This window comes from Dipodomys merriami, unplaced genomic scaffold (assembly GCF_024711535.1).
Source record: "Dipodomys merriami isolate MVZ:Mamm:240054 unplaced genomic scaffold, mDipMer1.0.p SCAF_158, whole genome shotgun sequence".
NCBI classification, from domain to species: domain Eukaryota; kingdom Metazoa; phylum Chordata; class Mammalia; order Rodentia; family Heteromyidae; genus Dipodomys; species Dipodomys merriami.
In genome coordinates, this window is record NW_027202915.1 from 1,705,107 (window position 1) to 1,728,527 (window position 23,421).

Consider the following 23,421-nt stretch of genomic DNA (forward strand, 5'->3'; position numbering starts at 1 on the left):
TATACCAGAATATACCTATTTCTGTTCAAAATTGAAGCTTTTGTCATTCCTGAAGGAACAAATACTCTGGCTAATTCTGTAGTGTAATCATAAGTGAGCTGTCCTGATACACATGGTATTACCTGATGTAACTGACTGCTCAGTACATTAAAATATGTAGTCTGTTATTTCCATAGCAGTACCATCTACATCAGAAAGAGTGGTAAGTTGGGATAAATAATTTAGCTTATTAAATTAGAAAGCCGTATGCACTTATCTTTCTGGAAAACTCTTGCCTTCATCCTCCCCTTTCCCATAAAAATTGTGATTTTTAAGAACAGAGGAGTTGGTATTTGCAAATAAACAAGCTTGACTCCCAGACAATCCCTGGCAATCAGTCCTCTGCCAGCCCCTGGTTTGTTTCTGCTTTTCTAAAGGCTGGCACTGCCCCCAGATGGAATGTCACAGCCGTTTCTGTGGCTGTTCTTCTCTCTTATCCTTTACCCTCTTGAGGAGCACAAGCTCAGCTACATTTATAATAGTATAAAAGAAATCCTGGTCCAATTCCAAATGGCACGATTTTGGAACTCCACCTCCCCTAACTTCAGTTCCTTTTGCTTCACTTTATAGGTCTTAGTACTGAGTTGATGTACTACCTTTGACTGTTCAGAACTTCACCGTTCATGTACCCCTGATCCAGACCTACCTCCCACTTACCTCCATGTTCATCTACTTAACTCATGCCTGCTGAAACTATTACACACAACCTCTTACACCATTAGCTTTTCCTTAATGTTATAAATTCATATAGGTACTGGAGTTTCTATCCGTATGGGAGGATGTTCAGAGCAAGAGTCCTTCCTTGTAAGCCCACTGTGCAGTCAACCCCTTCTATGTGTCAGAGGAAAACCATATGTGGGCCACTTCCATGTCCTCAGGAAAGTGAAAGAGGCCGGCAGACAATGCAGAATGAAAGTGTGTTCAACACTATGTGCATAGCTTAAGAGGGCGTCTGTCAAATGTGTGGCCTTGTCCTATATGTAATTATAGACTTTTAAGGGAGAAGAGAAGCCTAGAAAACATTTAGTCCATTGGTTTGGGCAATTGTTTGTCTCCCATTAGGGAGAGTGGAGAGATCTCTGCTATTAGTAAGAGTGACTTTTTGAAGTTCTTAATCTTTGAAGAAAAAGGGAAGTGGAGATAAAGGATTATCCATGGTATTTGTTAGGATAGAAAAGGGGGATGAATTAATTTTGTGTGTGTGCGCCGATACTGAGGCTTGAGCCTCAGGGCTTGGGCACTGTCTCTAATCTGTTTTGATCAAGGCTAGCACTTTACCACTTGAGCCACAGCCCCACTTCCATTTTTTTTTTGGGGGGGGGGTGGTTAATTGGAGATGAGTCTTTGGACTTTCCTGCCCTGGCTGGCTTCAAACTGTGATCCACAGATTTCAGGCTCCTGAGTAGCCAGAATTACAGATATGAGCCACTGGTACCTAGCAGAGATGAGTTAATTTTAAGAGAAATTAAGCTAGACACTAGTGGCTTACACCTGTAATTCTACCTACTCAGGAAGCTAAGACCTAGAGGATTGCTGTTTGAAGATAGCCCAGACAGAAGTGTCTGCATAACTACATATCCAATTAACTACCAAAATGTTGGACTGGAGGCATGACTCCAGAGGGAGAGAGCACTGCTGTGAAGAAGGCCAAGAAATAACTAAGGCCCTGAGCTCAAGTTCAGTATTGGCTAAAATAAAACAAAAAATAGAAATTGAGACTAGGTTGATGAGTGAACTTGTAAGTAAGGCATTCCTATATTTAAAAAGTTAGTAGAACAATATCAAGATCCCTTCTGCTAGGGAAAGTAGTATCTCCTCTGCTGCATGCCTCACACCCAGTTCGCTTGACAGTCAACACTCCACCCAGGCCTGTCCTTTCAGGGCTCGGGGGTGAGGACAGGTGGAGATCAGTAGCTCGAACCTTCTCTCCTCTCCTTTACTTTCAACTTCATCAGACTAAGTTTATAGTTGCTTCCTACTCTGTTGTTCATTTCCTTGAAAACACACTGTTTGTCTCTATGTTTGTCTCTATGAAAGGTCACAATTATAGTCATGTATATGAGCTACTTTTTCTTTGGATTTGATAAATATACTGTCTTTTGTATAAACTTAGTAAGTTTTGATTTTCTTTAAATTTCAATTCTCTGTTGTATTCATTTGGTCTCTTCACAAAAATTTCCTATTTACACAGCAAGTGGAAACATACCCAACTTGTTTTTTGGAAACTGACTTTTTTCTATACTTTTCTAGTATAAGAATTAAAGGAATATTAGAATTAAGGGAATTAAAAGAGTGTTGACATTAAAAGTTCTAGTGTATAAAGATAAGAAATGAAATAGTGTTTATCTGTTTATCTTCTGTTGTCCAACTGTCTGGTGTTGCCCATATTGCTTTCCCATTTCATATTCTAGCAAGTAAGAGAAACAAGTCATCTGCACCCACAGAGGGCTAGCCTTGGAGCTTTAACATCATGAAAGCTTAGTATTTCATGTCCATTTTGGCTCTTCCTCCCTTTCTTCGTCTCTTCGTTTTGCCATTGTTCTCCCAGCTTCTTTGGAATCTAACTAGTTATGAGCTGTACCAAAGACAGCTCATCAAATGTGAGAACCAGAGCAAGACAACTTTTTTTGTTTGTTTGTTTGTTTGTTGTTGGTTTTGGGGCTTGAACTCTAGCCCTGGACGCTGTCCCTCAGTCTCTTCAGATCAAGGCTAGCACTCTACCACTTGAGCCACAGTGCCACTTCCAGCTTTTTGTTTCTATGGTGCTGAGGAATCGAACACAGGGCCTCATGCATGTGATGCAAACACTCTACCAGTGAGCCACGTTCCCAGCCCCAGAGCAAGACAAAAGCATTTATTGTGAAGATTTTTTTAATTCTGTGACCATAATCAGAACTAGGTCATTCAGAGAAATTATGGCATTCCTGACTATTCTCCTTTTTAAGACTTCTATCCACTTTTTTTTTTTTTTTTTTTTTGTCGGTCGTGGGGCTTGAACTCTGGGCCTGGGCGCTGTCCCTAAGCTCTTCAGCTCAAGGCGAGCGCTCTACCACTTGAGCTACAGCGCCACTTCCGGTTTTCTGGTGGTTTATTGGAGATAGGAGTCTCACGGTCTCTCCTGCCCGGGCTGGCTTTGAACCGCGATCCCCAGATCTCAGCCTCCTGAGTAGCTAGGATTACAGGCGTGAGCCACCAGCGCCCGGCTTTCCACTTTTATTTAACACAATTCAACATAAAGAATCTCATTATTCAGAATAGTATTGTTAATAGTTTCTCCCTAAGAAATGACAAGTTGAGCATTTCTCATCCAAAACATTTGGAACTAAAGACAATTCAGATTTAAGAGATGTTTGGGTTTTAGAATATTCACATAGAAATCTGAAAATCCTTTAGTGCTCAAAAGATTTCAAATTAGAGATGCTCAACTTGTATATATATTTATTATACGTATTTTCATTGTACATTATGTATTACATCATAATATTTAGTCAGTCTAAAGAGAAAAACTACACCATCCATCTCTTCTTCTGTGTTGTATTAAATAAGATCTCTGTAGTTCACTAACTGAACCCTAAAAACTATTAACCAAATTATTTGTCCCTAAAACATAAAGTGATTATAGACAACTTTTTTTCACTGTTTTTTTCCTATATTCAACCTTAAATTTTTTGTGGCACTGTACAGATCTAGATATATTTACAGACCTAGATATAAGCTGGTACATCATTCATTCCACATTAAGACAGATGCTGATTGTAAAGTTTGCTATGATTCATTGCAGTTACAGAAAACCATAGTGTGTGGTATGTATGGGTGAGGGGTAGAGAGGCTGGTTTATCTTAAGTATAGAGAAAATGTGCTTATGATTAACCCTTTTCTACTAAGATACTTGTTAAGAAGTTATTGCCATAGTTAGTTAGCATCGTCATTAGCTTTTACAGAATGCCAACTGAGAAAGTTTATTGTCCTTACTTGAGAGAGATTTGACCTGTTTTTACTATAGTGATAATACATTTTTATATATTTGATAATATATTTTGACATAGTCTTGCTCTTTTTCCTGATTGTAGCATATTCTGGATTCTAGGCCAGAAATACAGATATTCAGAAAGTAAAACTCATTTTGTACAGGAATACTGCTTTGCTATCTATGCACAGTAGTGGATACAAAAATAAACTAGATATAGAATTAGACCTCAAGGTGTTTGCTTTATTTAAAAAATCATTACATACAGGCTGGGAAAGTGGCTCAGTGGTAGAGCGCTTGCCTTGCATGCATGAGGCCCTGGGTTCGATTCCTCAGCACCACATTAGCAAAAAGAAAGAAGCTGAAAGTGGTGCTGAGGCTCAAGTGGTAGAGTGCTAGCCTTGAGCTGAAGAGCTGAGGGACAGCGTCCAGGGCCAGAGTTCAGGCCCCACGACCAGACCCCCCCCCAAAAAAATCATTACATAGTTATGTAATATAGAAAGTAATAAATACCACAAGAGACATCTAGGTTAAGTACTTTGGCAGTTCAGAAGGATTTATTCAATATCTATTGAGAATTTCTCAATTTACTGGCTTTATAGCAAATGCATTTCCTGCCTTAAAGTGCAGTGGGAAGGACATGCCCAAGAGAGACTTCTGACTTCAGCAGAAGAATCTAGGAAGCTTTTTTTTTTTTTTTTTTTGGTCAGTTGTGGGGCTTGAACTCAGGGCCTGGGCACTGGCCCTAAGTTCTTCAGCTCAAGGTGAGCACTCTACCACTTGAGCCAGAGTGCCACTTCCAGTTTTCTGGTGGTTAATTGGACATGAGAGTCCCACAGACTTTCCTGCCCCGGCTGGCTTTGAACCACGATCCTCAGATCTCATCCTCCTGAGTAGCTAGGATTACAGGTATGAGCCATCAGCACCCGGCCTAGGAGCCTTTCTAAAAGAATGTCTGAGTGATCATCTCAGATGCACAGCGCCTGTGGAGGGGATGTCAGAGGTTATAATTTATGGGAGGCCATTGATGAGAAAGAGTTTGAAGGTATAGGTATGAGTTAGAATCAGGATGATGACATACTCTGTTATGCAGCTTAGACTTATTTGGGCCAAAAGGTAATAATAATGAAAGGATTTAACAGAGGGAAATGGTACAGTTTCATTTAAGTTGGAGATATTTGATGGACATCCATGTGAAATGTCCAGCAGACTGTCACACATGTGTGTCAGAAACTCAAGGAAGAGCAAGAAGAACTGGATGACCCGCATCAAGTGTCTTTGTGATCCTGGAGGCCAGAGCACAGCACAAGATGAGCAGCAAGCCTGAACAGACACTTAGGATCTCCAGCTTTGCAGAGGGGTGGAGAGTCAGGACTGGCAGGGGGGCAGCAGCGACTGGAGAGAGTGTGATCAAAACTAAGGGATGGAAGGCTGTTAGGATGGGAGCACTCAGCAGCATCCTGTATCACAGAGGCAGCTCTCAGATGGGACAGGCAGAGTGTCAGAAAGCATGAAGGCAGAAGCCACATGATTTGTACTGAAAGAGATCCGAGTTGTCTAAACGTTCAGAGATTGTCCATAATATTGAGGGAGGTTTGAACTCTAGATCCACCACATACCAGTTTTAAGACCTTTGGCAAGTTAAGCTGTTTTACTTGTCTTTAAAATGGAGATTATGATATCCACCCATCATAATAACCCTTATTAGGGTTTCAATGAGAATTAACAGAGATTGTCAGTAGAAAGCATTTGAAAAGCACCTGTATGTCCTGTATGTATTCCGTTCATGATCTATAATAATGTTAACTGTTACCATTATTAAGGAAGGAGACACAGAGTTGCCTCATTTATTGTTTGGTTGTTCGGATTGGGGTAGAGGGAAAGAGAGAGGTCCTTTTTGTGAGGAGATTTTTGCCTCTGTCACTAGGCCACTAGGGGGAACTAGTTTAGTGCTTCCAATTTTGTTCTGCTGTTAACTCTGTTTTTGTGTGCTTAAACTCAGGGCCTGGACACTGTTCTTGAGCTTTTTTTCCTCAAGGCTGGCATTCCACCACTTGAGCCACAGCTCCACTTCTGGCTTTTTGTGGCTAATTGGAGTTAAGAGTCCCACAGACGGGGCTGGAAAGTTGGCTCAGTAGTAGAGCGCTTGCATTGCATGCCTGAGACCCTGGGTTCGATTCCTCGGCACCACAAAGCAAAAAGAAAAAAGCCGGAAGTGGCGCTGTGGCTCAAGTGGTAGAGCACTAGCCTTGAGCTGAAGAACTGAGGGACTGCGCTCAGGCCCAGAGTTCAGGTCCCTCGACCGGACCCAAAAAAACAAAAACAAAAAAAGAGTCCCACAGACTTTACTGCTTCAGCTGATTTCAAACCACATTTCTCCTATCTCAGTTAATTGAGTAGCTAGGATTATAGAGCTGAGCCTCCTGCGCCTGGCTTTTGCAATGAACTCTTAACAATGTCTATTTCCGTTTCCTATACAAATAAATAATAGTTTCTATTTACCTGTCTTCCAGTTATTGTAATAGTACAACTGATCATATTGAATGATGTTTCTCATTCATGAACTTTTTACTGTTCTCAGAAACTCTTTGTAACTCCTGTGGTCCTGTCTATAAATTGCAAGTCTTGTGCACCTCTCTCCTCTAGGTTCCCATGCAAGCCTTGCGTATTCCTCTGCAGTTGTATTCATTACATGGAGGCTGGTGTTGCACCTTCTCTACCATTCTGTGAACTAGCTGTGCAGTCACTATCACGTCTGTGTAGTGCCTTGCTTTGTGGTAGATGCTCAATAACTGTCAGGTTGCATTGTATATTACAGGAGATTTCCTAACTAGATGTTCATGTGATGAAGTTCTTCTGTATGAGTTGCACAGCACAGAATTTCAAAAACTTGGAAGATATAGGAAGGTGGCTCAGTGGTAGAGCACTTGCCTTGCATGCCTGAGGCCCCGGGTTTGATTCCTCAGCACCACATAAGCAAAAAGAAAAAAGCCGGAAGTGGCGTGCTGTGGCTCAAGTGGTAGAGCGCTAGCCTTGAGCTGAAGAGCTGAGGGACAGTGCCCAGGCCCAGAGTTCAGGCCTCACGACCGGACCCAAAAAAAAAAAAAAAAAACTTGGGAGATATTTTGAGATCATAGTTACTTTGTCCTCATTACTTAATTCATTAATGTCAGAAAGGTGAAGGTCATGCTTGACTAAACCTGAAGTCAGGATGGGAAGTATTATTGAAATAACTGTTTTTTACTCCATTATCAATACTTTTGAATTCCTAATTTAGCTGTTAAATAATTTGAAGAATCATCTTTGAAAAGTGTATGAACTTGGTAGGTAAATGTGTAAAGCAAGGCTACTTAAAAATTTTCCAAAATGTTTGCAACACTAGAGTTATTTAGACCTTTTTTTGTTGATGTGTTTCCAACCTTCCTGGAAAAGACATTGTCCATCACTTGATGGCATGCGATTTTGTGGGTCCCCGCGTGGGCAGTGCAGACGTCACCACCAACTTTAGAAATGGTCTGAGCAACTGTTGCTTCACTGTCTTATCCTGTGTACTTTCAACTTGTCCAGAACAGTGACTCTGTAAGTTTATGTCCTTGGGTGCATACGTGGGCCTGGGCGTCTTCTCTGTGAGTATTTGTAACACACGGTGTTCTCTCTCTGTTGAAGCGTGCCCTGTCCTGCACTCCAGCTAGCAAAGGCAGACGTGTAAGAGACTCTCGCATGGAGTGCCGTCCCAGCGCTAAGCTTGTCTCTTGCTGTTGCCCGTTGCCTGTGGCTGCAGAGGCTGTGGCCGTGCGTGTGCTGTATCATGTCACCAACTGCATGCTTTGTGCTGCTACTCTTGTTGCTTTTCTGCTTTCTCATATTTTCAGTTTTTTGTGTTTTAGCGTGGGCCTCAAGCTTTAGGTATGTTCTTCATGTAAATGTCTGTAACAAAACTAACTAGAATAGTAAGACATCTTCCGTGTTTTGATTGGGTACTGATTATACTTTCTAAATTAATCAAGTACAAAGTAAATGAGTTTCTAAATAAGAATCTGATATAAGTAAAAATTTAGCGATTTCCTAGCGACTTACTATGTAGAAATTAAATGATAACATACATTAGGCCTCATTGACTGCAGTTTATATAAATCAATCCTAGTTAAATATTAGGAGCTTTAAACATAGTTCTAAAAACTCCTTTTAAGTGTTCTTAAATGTATAAATTTTAAGAATAATGTTATTTTTTATATTCTAAGATTTAAAAAATACCTATTTCATTGTTTGAGTATGTATTAGCATCCTTTAGCCATCTTCCCCTGCTAATGCCAGCTCCATAGATCTTGCCTTGGAATGGATTGGCCTGTCATAAAGATCTTTATGCCAAGTAGAAACCTGTGTGAACCTGTGTGTGTGGAAAAGTCTCGAGTTTTCCTAAGCCAAACTCTATCCCACACATATACTCCCCAGAGAGAAGCAGTAGGCCAACCTGTAATATTTGTTTGAATTTTCTTGTGCTAGGTGAAATAGTAATGTTAAGAAGGGAAGTAGTGATAGATAGAGATTTTGTTCTCACATGTCAGTTTCAGGATCAACACTGTAAGCCCAGAGTTCTAAGATGTAGACAGTTCTAAACCAGGTTGTTCTCTATATGGAAGGTAGTTGGATGGCTCATTAATTCCTGGGCTTTTGCTGATAAGACACATGGTCTGTGGTGTATAAATCACTAGTGTATAATACTAGTGTGTAATCACTAGTATTGCATGTTTTTAGACTGCTGTCTAATAATTAATAACCAGCTCAGATGTCAGTGCTATTTCTGTTGGAACGGCAGGCTGAGCCCACACTAATTGTGGAGGTCTGTGTGAAGATTGCTGGTTCTAAAGATTTCTTGACTATTTCAAAATTTGTATAGAATTAAAGCCATTCAATATTTGGATTTAGCAAATTAACCCAAGTATATGCTAACTATTTAACATCTAGCGAGAAAGACAGAAATATGTGCTCATGTTTATATTAGATCCAACTATGTATTGAATATATTGACAGCTGCTTTTTTATAATATCATTCAAAGAGGTTTTTGATTAATTTTATTGTGGATTAGTTAAAGCTCACTAACCATACAGACTTTGGGAGACTTCACCACCTAGGATGTTTGTGTGAATCTTGAAATAAGGAAAGATTTCTGATGGAACTAGCTATTATAAGCACTGGACTCTAATTCTCTATCTTTATTCTCTAGGATATGAATAACTTAACTAGAACTTAATGAATTTAGGCTGATTTAAAACTGTTTAAAATGCAGATATGAGCTACTTTCCTAGCTTCCTTCAGTTTTGCTTGGGCTAAGTATATAACAAAAAGTCAGATTAGGGCTGGGAAGGTGGCTCAGTGGTAGAGCGCTCGCCTTGCATGCTTGAGGCCCTGGGTTCGATTCCTCAGCACCACATAAGCAGAAAAAAAAAGCCGGAAGTGGCACTGTGGCTCAAGTGGTAGAGTGTTAGCCTTGAGCTGAAGAGCTGAGGGACAGCACCCAGGCCCAGAGTTCAGGCCCCACGACTGGACCCAAAAAAAAAAAAAAAAAAATCGGATTAAAGTGGTAGTGAACTGGTACTGATGAGTCATAACTGTTATTTTAGCTACTTAGTAGGGTGAGATCTAAGGATCAAAGTTTGAAGCCAGCCCACCTAGGAAAGTATGTGAGACCACCAATTAACTATCAAAAAGCTAGAAGTGGAGCCATGGCTCAACTGTAGAGTACCAACCTTGAACCAAAAAGCTATGGGACAGTACCCAGGACCTGATATTAAGCCTCAAGACTGGCACAAAAGTACTACTACTGCTACTAGTAGTACTACTAGTGGTAGTGTCACTGAAAGAGATGATTGAGGAATTATGAGTTATTCAGAAGCTAAACAAACATGTCAATGAGAACATTGGTGGTCCCTAGGCATACTTGTATTACTTCAGTAGGCTATAACTAGTGCCATTCCTAACTTGGCCGGGAATCTAATATTGCATGTGATTTTATGGCATATAGCATGCTTTTAGATAAGTAAAAAATGCAGTGATTTTCTTTTTTTGGGGGGTGAGGGGGGCAGGAACAGATCATGGGGCTTGAACTCTCAGCCTGGGTGTTGTTCCTGAGCTCTTCTGCTCAAGGCTAGCACTCTACCACTTTGAGCCACAGCACCACTTCTGGTTTTCTGGTGGTGAATTGGAGATAAGAGTCTCACAGATTTTCTACCTGGGCTGGCTTTGAACCACAGTCCTCAGATCTCAGTCTCCTGAGTAGCTAGGATTACAGGTGTGAGCCACTGGCACCTGGTGTATGCAGTGCTTTTATAAGCTTAAAAGTCTTTTGCTGTGAAATGTCATAGAAATCGTGAGGTAAACTAAATGTTTGCCATATTATTTTTACACTGTTAAGCTTCAACACTGATGAGCTTCATTTACAGTTTGGATATTTAATCCTTTGTATGTTATGCTGTTTAGTAGTGTAAAAATGAATAGTATTGGGCTGGGAAGGTGGCTCAATGATAGAGCACTTGCCTTGCATGCATGAGGCCCTGGGTTTGATTCCTTAGCACCACATAAGCAAAAAAGAAAAACCCGGAAGTGGCTCTGTGGCTCAAGTGGCAGGGCATTAGCCTTGAGCTGAAGAGCTGAGGAACAGTGCCCAGGCCCAGAGTTCAGGCCCCACGACCGGACCCCCCCCCAAAATGAATAGTGTTAGTGTCTGAATATAGGCGGTTAGAGAGAGTTCCATAAACTTACGCATTAATACTAAAAATACTCAGTGTCTCATTTCATATTGTTCCTTTAGAATTTGGAGCACAGAGGGCTGCAGTTGTGGACCTAGTTGTAGAATGCCAGCCTAGAAACATGAAGCCATAAGTTCAAACTCCAGTGCTACTACTATTAGTAATAGTTAATAATTTGAACCACGGTTTGTAAGTAGACAACATGTGGCTTAACTACCTGCTTCATTATCTCTCAAATTGATAATTCCCTAGAGTATCACATCAGCATAACAAAAATACTTTCAGAAGAAAAACAAGTTACATTTTTGTAACCACTAGGATTGTACTTATTAGATATAATAATGTATTGTGTTTGCTGTTTTCCCCATAGTGTAGTTATTTCTCTGTTACTAGGAGTTTTGTCAAAAGCTCAATTGACAGAAATAAATATTTGTCTAAAAGTTTGTTCTTCTAAGTATTTGAATGTGAATTTTAGTTACATGCTCTTTGTGTCCAAAATGTTTCTAGCTATAAGATAAGCTGAAGAAAACTAAATTTTCTTCTCTTAAGAGCTTTCTATTTGCCAATACAAACAGCATGTTGGATGGGAGCTATGTTTTATTTGGTAGGACACAAATAATCCAATCATATCTTAATGTCATTTACTTTGAAACAAGTTTTCATATTATTTATACAAATAAGCAAATATTTGGGGAGATAGAAAAGGCTCATTGATATATATTCAAAATGAACAATTTTAATTACTTTTGTTGTTTATAAGAATAATTTAAAGATGTGTTGTTGAGTAGATCATGTAAAAATCAGACAGCTACCTGATCCTGGAAAGAAAAGACTTGTATTTTACTGTACCCCTTTAAAAAATGTATGTTCCCTGAATAGTAAGAGATAACCAAAAAATAAAACAGTATATTTATAGAAGAATATTCCCTTTTTTCTCAGAGGATTATAGCTTAGAAATGTTGAGTGAACTGCATACACTGTTCAGTTACAGTTTGCTTCCAAAAAAGATACACTGTCCAAAAAATATCAGCTGTTTATTGCTGTTTAGTCTTTCCCATTTTATCATTCTTTTTATAACCATAAATCCAGTTAATATGTCTCTGCTTTTGATGTATGTCATATTTATAAGTGTTTTCTGTATTACTAATCCAGTTAATTGCTTATACCTCATAGTATTTTAACTGCCATAGGTTAAACATAAGGATTATTTTTGTTCTTAAGGATTAGAGTACTTTGGGTAAAAATAGGTAGTAGCATTCTTAGTTATTTTGTTCCCATACTATGAATTATTGCCAGCTTATTACTAAAACTAATTTTAGGCATCTTCAGTTAATATGAATGAGTATTCTGAAGGTTTAATTGGCCTAATTTCTTTTTTTTTTTAATTTGTGGTTTTTGTGGAGTACTAGAAGTTGAACTCAGAGCCTCTTTCTTACTAAGCAAGCATTCTACCATTTGAGCCACAGCCCAGCCCTTTTTGGATTAATGTTTTTGGAAACGGGTTCTCACATTAATGCCTAGGCTGACCTGAAACTTTGATTCTTCCAATATCTGCCTCCTAAGTAGTTGGGATTACAGGCATGAGCCAACGTCCCCAGCTAATTGCTTTTTAATGGTTAGAATCACAAATGCATGACAAGCATTTGATTATATTTAAAATTCATAACATCTTGAAAACACAGTCCTGTGGGTGATAATTAAAACTTGGATAAAGAAAATATGTGACATTGCAGTTTTTCTCATTTGTACTGTTAGCCACATTTGAGAGATTACTTATATTGGCAATAATCCATAAAGGAAATAAAATATTGCAATCTGTTAATGTCATTAGCTATTAGTAGAAAGTTTCAGAAAACCTAAAATGTTTTAAGTTTGATGACTTTACTCATCTTTTTTATAAAACCTCGCTCCTTTGAAAGCAAAGAAGTAGTTTTTAAATTTCAATTTTATATCTCTATCTATATATATATTAGAATTAATGTTAATTTTTTCCTTATTGTTATTATAAAGGTGATGCACAGAGAGGCTACAGTTACTAACATAAGTCAGATAAAGAATACATTTCTTTTTGGACAGTGTCATCCCTTCCCTCACTCTTTCCCAGTTTTTCGATTATATTTTCATGGTTTTTTTTCCTTCAAAGATTAGATAGCATTAAAAATGATACAGTTCAACTTTTTAATTTGCTCACTTAATGCCATGTCAAAAAACTTTTTGATAGCCAGGTGCTGGTGGCTCATGCCTGTAATCCTAGCTTCTCAGGAGGCTGAGAACTGAGGATTCATGGTTCAAAGCCAGCCTGGCAGGAAAGTCCATGAGACTCTTATCTCCAATTAATCACCAGAAAACCAGAAGTGGTGCTGTGGCTCAAGTGGTAGAGCGCTAGCCTTGAGCTGAAGAGCTGAGGGACAGTGCCCAGGCCCCGAGTTCAAGCCCCACAACTGACCAAAAAAAAAAAAAAAAAAAAGAACTGTCAGGGAAAAGTTAACAGGACTCCATCTCAAAAATAAAACAAGAAAGGGCTTGAGGTGTGGCTCAAGTGGTAGAGTGCCTACCTAGCCAGATACAATCCTAGTACTGACAGCTGTTGGTGAGATGATTGAGTCCCAGTCAATATGGCTTTGCCTTTTGATGCCATTTTAACTGACCCTGTTCCTACCACCCTGGACTCTTAGCAGGAGAACTTTAGAAAATTAAAAACACTTCTGCCTTATTAAATTAATCATTTAAGCAGCTTGCCTCCTTTATGGCTGTTCAAGAATCAGATTTTGATCAGGACAAAATTAGTCTTGAATCCCATTTTACCTTTGTACTGTCCTCTTCCTGGTCAAAGTTCAGTCAGGAAAGGAGATGGTGTAACTGGCCTTGAAGCTCAGTAGTTCTGAGTGCCGCTGCGGTGGAGATGGCCCTGCCAGAACCCAGTGCTGAATGTGCAGCCAGGAAGTGAGGCTCAGGCCTGGCTCTGCACCTTCACCAGCTACCCCAGGTGGACTGTGGTGAGCCATCCGTGTCATACAAACAGAGCTGGTACCTGCCGGGTAAGCTGCATTTTCTAGCACTGAATACTTTCCGAGCAGCTGGTGAGCAGCTGCTGCTTGCATCTGTTGGGCTTACCTGAAAGCATAAGGCTTGATGGCATCTGTGTTGGTTGGCCCCACAAAAGCCTTGCCCTGTGGATTGCTGGCATGCCCACCATGCCCACCACCCTGGGTGGCTATAGAGAGGCACTAAAGAGGGTCAGCCACTCCAGTGTTTGCCAGATTGTAAAAACTGTCCATATTAAACAGAAGTGATCTGTTCGATATGAGTGACATCGCACAAATCTGAAACAGCATTTGAATTTAATTGTACAGGAGCAAATGTCCTCATTTTGAAAAAATAATTTGTTCTTTTCAGTTATCTTGTGCTCTAAAGAGAGCCAGAAAGCTTTCTATTAGAAATGGAAAACATTATGGAATCCTTTCCATTTCAAATACTTACATCCCCAGTCATTGATCATTCAACCTGAAAATTTAAAAGCTTGTTCACTTAATTTCACGTGTGACTTTCTAATAATCCTGCTTTGTCAAGACTACGTTCCTGACTGCAGCTGAATCTGTCAGCAATGCACTTCTAATGACACATTGTTGTCACGTTGTTAAAATCCTTAATCTGATGCTCTTTTTATCACTTGGTAATCTTTGATTAGAGCATTGTTCAAACAAGTTCCTTGACCTCTTCAAATTTCCTTTGGTTAAACTCAATCACAAGAATTTTTTAAATTGCCAAAGTGGGCGGATAGTCAGTGAACATGCTTCATAAGACCTCATATGAGAAGTTTTAGTTCAAAGCATTTGCTGTTTCCAAAAGTACTTGGTTTACAAGAGTGTAAATGAAGATAAGAGCTAACATTTCCACCACTGATTGAAGATGGATTGACTTCAATGACAAGCACAAAGCTGATATTAGTTTCTTTTTACTTTTAGTTAACAGCTAGTAAAAGACCAAATTTAATTTTTGTCAAGGGTGTTAGCAAGGACAGAGATTATATCTAATCTCTCTCTCTCTCTCTCTCTCTCTCTCTCTCTCTCTCTCTCTCTCTCTCATTCCCCTTGTTCCCTTGCTCCCTTGCTCTCATTCTCTTTCTCTCACACGCACATACCACACATACATATACACACACATGCATTTTGTATTTATCTAACCTACATGATTTGTTTTGTGAAATACTGAAGTTCCAGTTGAGATACAAGTAAATGACATGCAGTGAAGAGCAGGGCTCCAGCAGGAGATGAACAGCAAACATTGGGAGGAAGCCTTCAGTTACTGTTGTTACCTTAAACTCCTGTTTACCTTGAAGCTAGTGGGGCTTCTGTGCAATGACAAATCCCTGACATGAATATTCAGACTCATTTGCTCTCCTCTTTCTTAGGAAATGTCACAATTGTGCCTGCATGTTGTTTCAAAGTGATTTTTTGGGATTTTGTTTTTCCTGACTTATTTTCCTAGACTGATCCCGTTGAGAACACTTATGTTCGGAACTCGAGCCTCCAGTTTCACGTCCAGTCACGGTCCACATCTCCTTCCACTTCTAGTGAAGCTGAGCCAGTTAAGGTGCCTCACTGGAGCAGCCTGCTCTCCGACTTTACATTATGTCAGGAAAAAGGGAAATGAAGAGAGGGAAAAAGTAAAATTTGGTCTTATTAAATGCAGTTTAGAATGTAAGTTACAGTATTTGGAGGTCATTACACTTAACTGATAATATGGATCGGATTTTAAAAAAAAGTAAAAAACTAGCTCCCATGACTCAAAGAAATTAACTGTAAAGGCAATCTTTATTTTAATTATGTGTGAACAGAGGGTAGGTTTATGTAAATTTTGGAAGTACCAGTGATAGAATCTCAATAGGCACATGGCTGTGCAGATGTCATTCTCCTGTTTTAATTCTTCTAATCTACTTAAGAAGTCATAGTATAACTACTCTGTTACATCATAAGCACAGCTTAAAAATAAAGTTGCCATTCTAAGTGAGAAATCAACCACAAACATTCACCCAACTCATTAAATCATGACTTTTAATTACAGAAGTTGTTATGTCTACAATTCATGGCAGTCAATGACTTTAAACAACCATTTGACCCGTTTTCTGAGCAGAGACCATTTCCTGCACAAGTCAGAGGAAGGTGGTATGCTTCAAGCTTGTGCCATCCACCTGGAGATGTAGGTGTGGCCATGGCTGGGCGTGGCAGCTCAGGAGCGGTCCTGCACTCCTGCCCGTGACTCCAGAGCCGGCCTCCCCTGTTGCTGAAGCCCCTGGGAGCTGTCTGGAGTGGAGCCTGAGCTGTGGTCAGACTCTGGCATGTGGCCCAGCCCTCAGATGGGCGTAGTTCATGAGAGCTCGTTGTCGTAGTCAGAATTGTTTTTGCTATTAAAGGTTAATGCCATTTTTAATGACAAAATATTTCAAACATAATTATAAGCTCATGTAACTATCACTTCCCGATTTAACAAATAAAATGTATTTGCCCTATTTTTCAGATTATTTTCAAACCCCCCCCCCCCCGTAAACCATTCTGTTTTCTTCTTTCACAGACACATCTAGATATCCTGAGGCTGGTGCACATCCACCCTTCATGCTTTTACATGTTTATAGCATTTGTATCCCACATGAAGCAATGCTTGTCACATTATATTTGGAGTTTGCATTGTTTCCTGCATCCTGCTGTGACTGTTTTTGCTTCGAAATAAGTTTTGAGACTTCATCCCACAGTATGGGTGCACGTGCTTCATCAGAACTGCTGTGCAGTGTTGAAGTGTATGGTTATGCCACAGCTTAGCTGTTCTCTGCTTGCTTCCAAGTTTTCATTACTACAATTAGTGCTGAAGTAAATATCTCAATGCCGTTCTGCTTTTGCAAAGGTGCAGAGATTGGTTTCCATTTCTACTTAGAAGTGGAAATCCTGTGCTGTATGGTACTCAAACTTTGACCTTCTGCTAGGTCTTGCCAGTGTTTTCCCCAGTGCCAGGACCATTCTCATGTCCACCAGCAGTTGTGAGAGTTCCCCTTTCCCCACATCCTACCCAGACTTGATACACTTTTGTCCTAAGAAGTGATGCTTTTTGTTTGAACCTGAATTTCTCTGTTTCTAATGTTATTTGTCATCTTTTGTATGTGTTTGTTGGATATTGCTTATCTGCCTGTTCATGTCCTTTCTCCAACTTTTTTTTTCCTGTTGTTGTGAAGATGTTCTTTACATATTCTGGGTACTAATTCTTTCTGTCTCTCAATATTCATTGCAAATATTTTCTTCCAATCTGTGGCTTCTTTTAAATTTTTATGTGTGGTTCATTTTCTGTCCTGCAAAACTTCATTTGGAAGTAGTCAAGGTTTATCGATCTTTCCTTTATGACTCCTGCTTTTTTCATGTCTTTTTAAAGCAGTTCTTTCCTTTACAGCAATTTAGAAATTTTTGTTTTTTGTGTTTAGGACTTTAGTCAAATGGAAATTCATCATTAGGTCTCATGAGAAATAGCAGTCTAATCCTTTTCCTGCATGAAAAACCTCTGGTTTGCAGGTCTAACTCTGCTTTACATGCCTGGGCCATTGGTGTTCTCTGCTGTTGTCCATGTGCTTTTGCTTATTTCTGCAGCTATCACATTGTCTTACTTAACTGTAGCCCTAAAATTATTCTTCATACTTGGTGTGGTAAGTCATCCCACACACTCACTCTTTTTATTTCTTGAACTATCCGTTTTCCATGTTACATTTTAAAACAGTTTACCAAATTCTATGAGTAGTATTGTTTTGACTTTAAAGATTTGAGGAAAACTTGACATTACCGTGTAGTGGGCATTTCTATTTCCATTGTGTGCATCTTACCTAGTTATTTTCTTACATCCTTTGATTGCTTTCAGTGTATTTCATCTGTTTGCTGAATTTGTTCCTAGGTGTCTTAAATTTTGTGCTGTCTTGATTAATGGGATCCTTTTTAATAGATTTCTTACTAGGCGTTGCTGGTTTTTATAAATTTATTGTCTAGCACCTTTGTTTGATTCTTTTAATTTTTGGTAACTTTTCTTGGACTTGCTATAACATTCTGATTACAATTCTGTTTCATCATGATTTTTTTTTAATTTTATGTGGATTTTTAGTGTTCCTGACATACCTGTCCTATTTATCCTTTCAAATGTTAAATTCTAGGTTGGGCTCAAAACTTCAGGCTGTTTAAAAGTAAAGATAAAATTAAAGCCTGGCACACAATCCGCAGGAAACTGAATCCCATTTTAAGACTGTGGAAGACACTCTATTTTGAGAGGCTATATAGCAACAAAGACAAAGAAATACCATCCATTTCTTTCAGTATTTTAAAATATTCTGTAACTTTATGCAGGCTTAGTGTTTTAGTTTTGTTGCTCGTTAAACATCAGAAAAAGAAGATATGGTTCATCTTTTTAAAAATATTTTGCTAACCTAAACACAGTAACATTAAAAAATCAGTGATTTTTTTAATAAATAGAAATAATCTTACATAGCACTCCACAACATAAAACTTTTTCATACCAGTATATGTTATTACTAAACTTGTATTAAGTTCAGTATCCCAATAACATTAAATAATTTGACTCCCTTATTTAAAAGTTTCTGCAGGAAGTGGCACTGTGGCTCAAGTGGTAGAGTGCTAGCCTTGAGCTGAAGAGCTGAGGGATAGAGCCCAGGCCCAGAGTTCAAGCCCCATGACCGACCCCAAAAAAAAAAAAAAGTTTCTGCACAAAAATCCCACGAATCTACTGAAATTTTCAGTTAATTTCCATTTTTAAAAATCTTAGAAGTATTTTTTAAAATACTTTAAAATCAGCACGGAAAATACAGAAGAATGAAAATTAAAATACTCATTTTTATGTAGGTAGCATGCTATGACTTATTCTGGTTGTTTATTCCAAATTATTTTTTAAATTTCTATTAAAACAGTTTAAAATTTGAACAGATACTTTATCACCATTGCAGGCTAAAATTCAGCCACCAATACTATAAGTAAGACCTTTAGTAAGATTAGCTAGTAGAACTATTCACCTTACTGATATTTGGTTTGGTTTTATTTACTTTGGTTTCTTTCTAGTTATAAAATAAATGGAGCATTCCATGACATTTACTCTTTTTTTGCCCCTGGGTTCAGATTGCAGACTCAGCTCCACTTCCAGTCCATACACCAACCTTAAGGAAAAAGGGATGTCCTGGTTCAACTGGCTTTCCACCTAAGGTATTTAATCTAGTTGAAACTGTAGTGTATTCTGTCCACCAGAGGGGGGGGGAGAGAGAGTGAATTTCCTTTGCTTTGTCTATTTGCTGTGAGTTTTGATAATAATTTCTTCAAAGCTACAAATAAAGGTGCAGAAAGAAAATTCTGTATGCATGGAGCCAGTCACCAGTGAGAAAGGTAAGAACAGTGGTCACTGATCCTTAAGTTTTGTATTTTGAAGTATGTTAAAGGAAGGAGTATTGCCCCCTCTGCTGCATGTCCGTACTGGTGCCTGAGGAAGGCTGCAAGTAGAAGCCCCTGACAGAAGAAACCTTGCAGGAAGAAATGTTTAGGAAAAGTTTTTCCACTCTATTCAGAATGAGGGTGACACAAAGACTTAAGGGTTGCATATTCCAAGTTCCTACAAATGTACTCTAGACACTAGAAAAATGAAATAATCTGCTTCTCCAAAACATAAAGGCTTGGAGAAACCACAGTAAAAATGTCAGTGGATCTAAAAAACAAATGTATATGTATATAAAAATTCCACTGGTATTAAAGAAGGAGAATAAACCAAATAAGCTTATGCCAAAGTAAAGCGAAAATATGAAGCCTGATAGAATATGAACTTAAATATAATAAATACTCTTAAGATAGGGATATACGAGGCAGAGTACAATGTTTATGTGGAAAAAGTTAGAAATGCTTTCAAAGAGTATCAAAAACCAGTTCAAGAAATACTGACCTAAATCTTTTCCCAAATTAAAGATGAAAAGCCTCACAAACAATGGAAGAAAATTGACAAGCATGTTCAAAGTACTAAAGAAAAAGAATCTAAAAATTTGAACCAGTAGTACTAACATTTAACTATAAGATCAAGTTGAAAAATACTTTTAGATGGACAAGAACTTAGAAGATTTGCTATATAAAAGTCTTCTATAAATACTCTTAGAGCAGGCTAGAGGAATGGCTCAAGTAGTAGAGTACCTGTCTGGTAAGCTTGAAGCCCTGAGTTCAAACCCCAGTATTAGCCAAACAACAACAGATCTCTTATGAGAAATGTTTTTTCAAGAAGAGATAGAAAGGCAAGAGGTCACTATGAGAGATCTGGGAGAGTTGAATAGATACCTTAGAGGATGTGACTGTGGCGTCTAAAAGCAAAGACTGCACACACACATACACAACAAAGAAAAAAGGAATGTATGTTCAAAAACAATCTAGAATAAATCTCAAATGTAACACGTGGGATTGAGTGCAGTGAGGCCATGATCATGCTGGTGCTCTTGTCTAGTGTGGAGAGAGTATGGGTTCAGAGTAGCTTGGTGTACTGGAGCATGTTACTTCCTTTCTCCACTTCCATTTCCTCATCAAGAAATGAGGAAATGACACATGCATCTTCTGTGGAGTTAGAGGCCGGGGATCATGATTTCAGCAGCATCCTGGGCATAGTTAGTAAGACTCTAAACCAGAAATAAATAAATAAAAATAACTGAAAAGGCTAAGGGTAGTGCTCAAGAGATAAGAGTGCTTGTGTCTAGAATGCTAGTGGCTTTAAGTTCAATCCTCAGAACTGTAAAGAAGAAAGGAGGGGGAGGTATTAATAGTTTTTTTGAGTTTTAAACATTTAATATTTGTAAATAACTCAGAACAGTGTCTGGCATTATATGTCATTAAATATGTTTGTAATATTCCAAATAGATATTGCTAATTCAGTAAGGAAGTTAACATAAATATGGGTCATAAGTTGGAAAGATTATAGATTAATAAATAAAAAGTTACAACTCTTCGCCCTACAGAAGTGTAAAATCTGTAGTTCCATATTAATTGGAAGAACACAGGAATGTAAAAAGAGAAGGCAAACATAACTATGTATTCAGTTGTCTCAAGTCTTTCCATAGGCTCACCATTTATAAGTTAAATTTGGGTAGAGTCCACCTGGAGATTTTTCCTTGGAGTCTCTCATGTAGCTGTGATTAGTTGGTTGTAGAAGTTTCCACTGGGCTGAAAGTTTCTTTCCAGGGTAGGCCGTTGATGTTGGTGTTGATAGGCTATGCACCAACCTCCGTCAGGTCCGTCTCAGTCTTACATGTATCTAGATTCTCCCAGAGTCTCTAGCCTGGCTTAAAGCAAAAAGTGTAATGAAAATCAGCACAACCATGTTCATTGCAGCATTATTTACCATAGCTAAGATAAGGAATCAACCCAGGTTGCCTCTCCAGTAGATGACTGGATCAAGAAAACGTGGTATATATACACAGTGGAATTCTATGCTTCCATCAGAAAGAATGACATCACCCATTCATAAGGAAATGGAAAGACTTGGGAAAAATTCATTAAGCAAAAGCAAGCCAGACCCAAAGAAACACAGGCTGCATGGTTTTCCTCATTTCTAATAACTAGAATATGTCTAGGATATTCGTGGTAGAGGATCACAATAGCTCAGTAGCTAAGTGCATATGAACGTACAAAGTGATGCTTATCAAAATGACTCCAAGAAGTGGAAACGAGGTTTCTTTTTAGTGTGCTGTTTGCAGTTATTTATTTTTTCTTTCTTTTTTCCTTTGGTTTATTTCCTGTTGTCATTGTTACTTATTTTGGTATCCTTTGTCTTGTATGTAAGTTTACCTGATTTGGGGAAGGGAAGGAGAATCACAGAAACAGTGGGACAAAGGGTGAACCAATACAACAGTGATACTCATTAGACACTGTTTTGGAAATGAACTTTACAACTTGGGTGGCAAGAATGGGAGAAAATGAGGGGGGGGGTTGACATTGTCCAAAAAGAAATGTACTCATTACCTTACTTGTGTAATTATAGCCCCTCTGTACATCACCTGTACAATAAAATGTTAAAAATAAAATCCAAGGAACTTCCTGAACAGAGTCCCAGGGTCACAACAAATTGGAGAGAGACTCGACAAATGGGACTACCTTAAAATAAAAAGCTTCTGCACAGATAAAGCTATCGCAACCAAGCTAGAAAGACAACCAACTAATTGGGAAAAAATATTTACCAGCAATATATCAGACAAGGGGTTAACATCCTGTATATACAGGGAACTCAAGAAACTAATCCCTCCCAAACCTAACAAACCAATTACTAAATGGGCAAGGGAACTAAAGAGGGACTTCTCAAATGAAGAAATAAAAATGGCAAAGAAACACATGAGGAAATGTTCATCATCCCTGGTGGTGAAGGAAATGCAAATAAAGACAACCCTGAGATACCACCTTACCCCAGTCAGAATGTCCCACATCCACAAATCAGCCAACGACAAATGCTGGAGGGGATGTGGAGAACGAGGAACGCTATTACACTGCTGGTGGGAATGTACACTCATACAACCACTTTGGAAAGCAGTCTGGAGGGTCCTTAGAAAGCTAAAGATTGACCTCCCTTACGACCCAGTCATACCACTTCTAGGCATCTACCCTGAACAACAGGAACCAATATACAAGGACACGTGCACCTCCATGTTTATTGCAGCACTGTTCGCAATAGCTAGGATATGGAAACAATCTAGATGCCCCACCACAGATGAATGGATCCAAAAATTGTGGTATCTATACACAATGGAATATTATGCAGCCATTAGAAATGACAAAATAATGGCATTAGCAGGGAAATGGATGGAGCTAGAAGGAATCATGTTGAGCGAGGTAAGCCAAGAACGAAGAGACAAACAGTACATGGTCTCCCTGATAAGTGGATGATAAATCCAAAATGTTAGGTGATATGACAAAACTAACAGGACTTAAGAAACAAAGAACTCCCACTCATCTGGTTGAACCACTACCAAATATCCCCATGCTGCTGATCACATATATGGTATATAACATGTGAGCACCGTTATATATTACAGACTGTGATAGACAATTTGCTCCAGGAAAGTTAGAATGAACTTGTGACTTTAAATGAGCATCATTATTCCACAATACTGTGAATTTCCGGAAATTAAGTAATCACTTAATCACAATCAAAAAAAAAAAAAAAAAAGAACCTTGGGGAAGGGAGGGAGGGAGGGGATGGTAGGGGGGAAACAATGGAGGGGGTAACAATGTTCAAGAGGAAGTGTACTCATTACCTCACTCATGTAACTAACCCTCTGTATAGTATCTTTACAATAAAAAAATTTTTAAAAATAAAATAAAATCCAGTGCAAAAAAAGGAAAAATAGACAATAAAGCAAAGTAGGCCAGGCCTGGTAGCTCATGCCTATAATTCCAGGTATTTGGGAGACAGAGTTCTCCCATGTTTGAGGGCAACCCAGGCAAAAAACTAGCAAGACCCTATCTCAACAAACCAGATATAGTGTACGCTTGTAATCCCAGCTATGTAGGAGACAAGGAAGACTGCAGTGCAAGGTGAACCCAGACAAAAAAAGTATGAGCCTATCAGAAAATAAATCTGAGAAGGCCAGGGGCCTGGCTCAAGTAGCAGAGGAAGGAAGC

The 23,421-nt window shown here is 38.8% G+C and overlaps 1 protein-coding gene across 18 annotated transcripts in view; it reads left to right on the forward strand.

Annotated features, from left to right (window-relative positions):
* The window catches only part of Cdc42bpa (CDC42 binding protein kinase alpha), a 310,452-nt gene that overhangs the window by 245,357 nt on the left and 41,674 nt on the right, over positions 1–23,421 (forward strand). For 9 of the 18 annotated variants that reach the window (XM_070023199.1, XM_070023196.1, XM_070023195.1 and 6 more), the window contains 2 exons: positions 15,242–15,346; positions 18,907–18,990. In XM_070023199.1, coding sequence (XP_069879300.1) covers positions 15,242–15,346; positions 18,907–18,990 — 189 coding nt within the window. Of the gene's footprint in view, positions 1–7,672; positions 7,712–15,241; positions 15,347–18,906; positions 18,991–23,421 lie in introns of all 18 variants that reach the window. The other 9 variants (XM_070023200.1, XM_070023202.1, XM_070023211.1 and 6 more) reach the window with 2 other exon arrangements.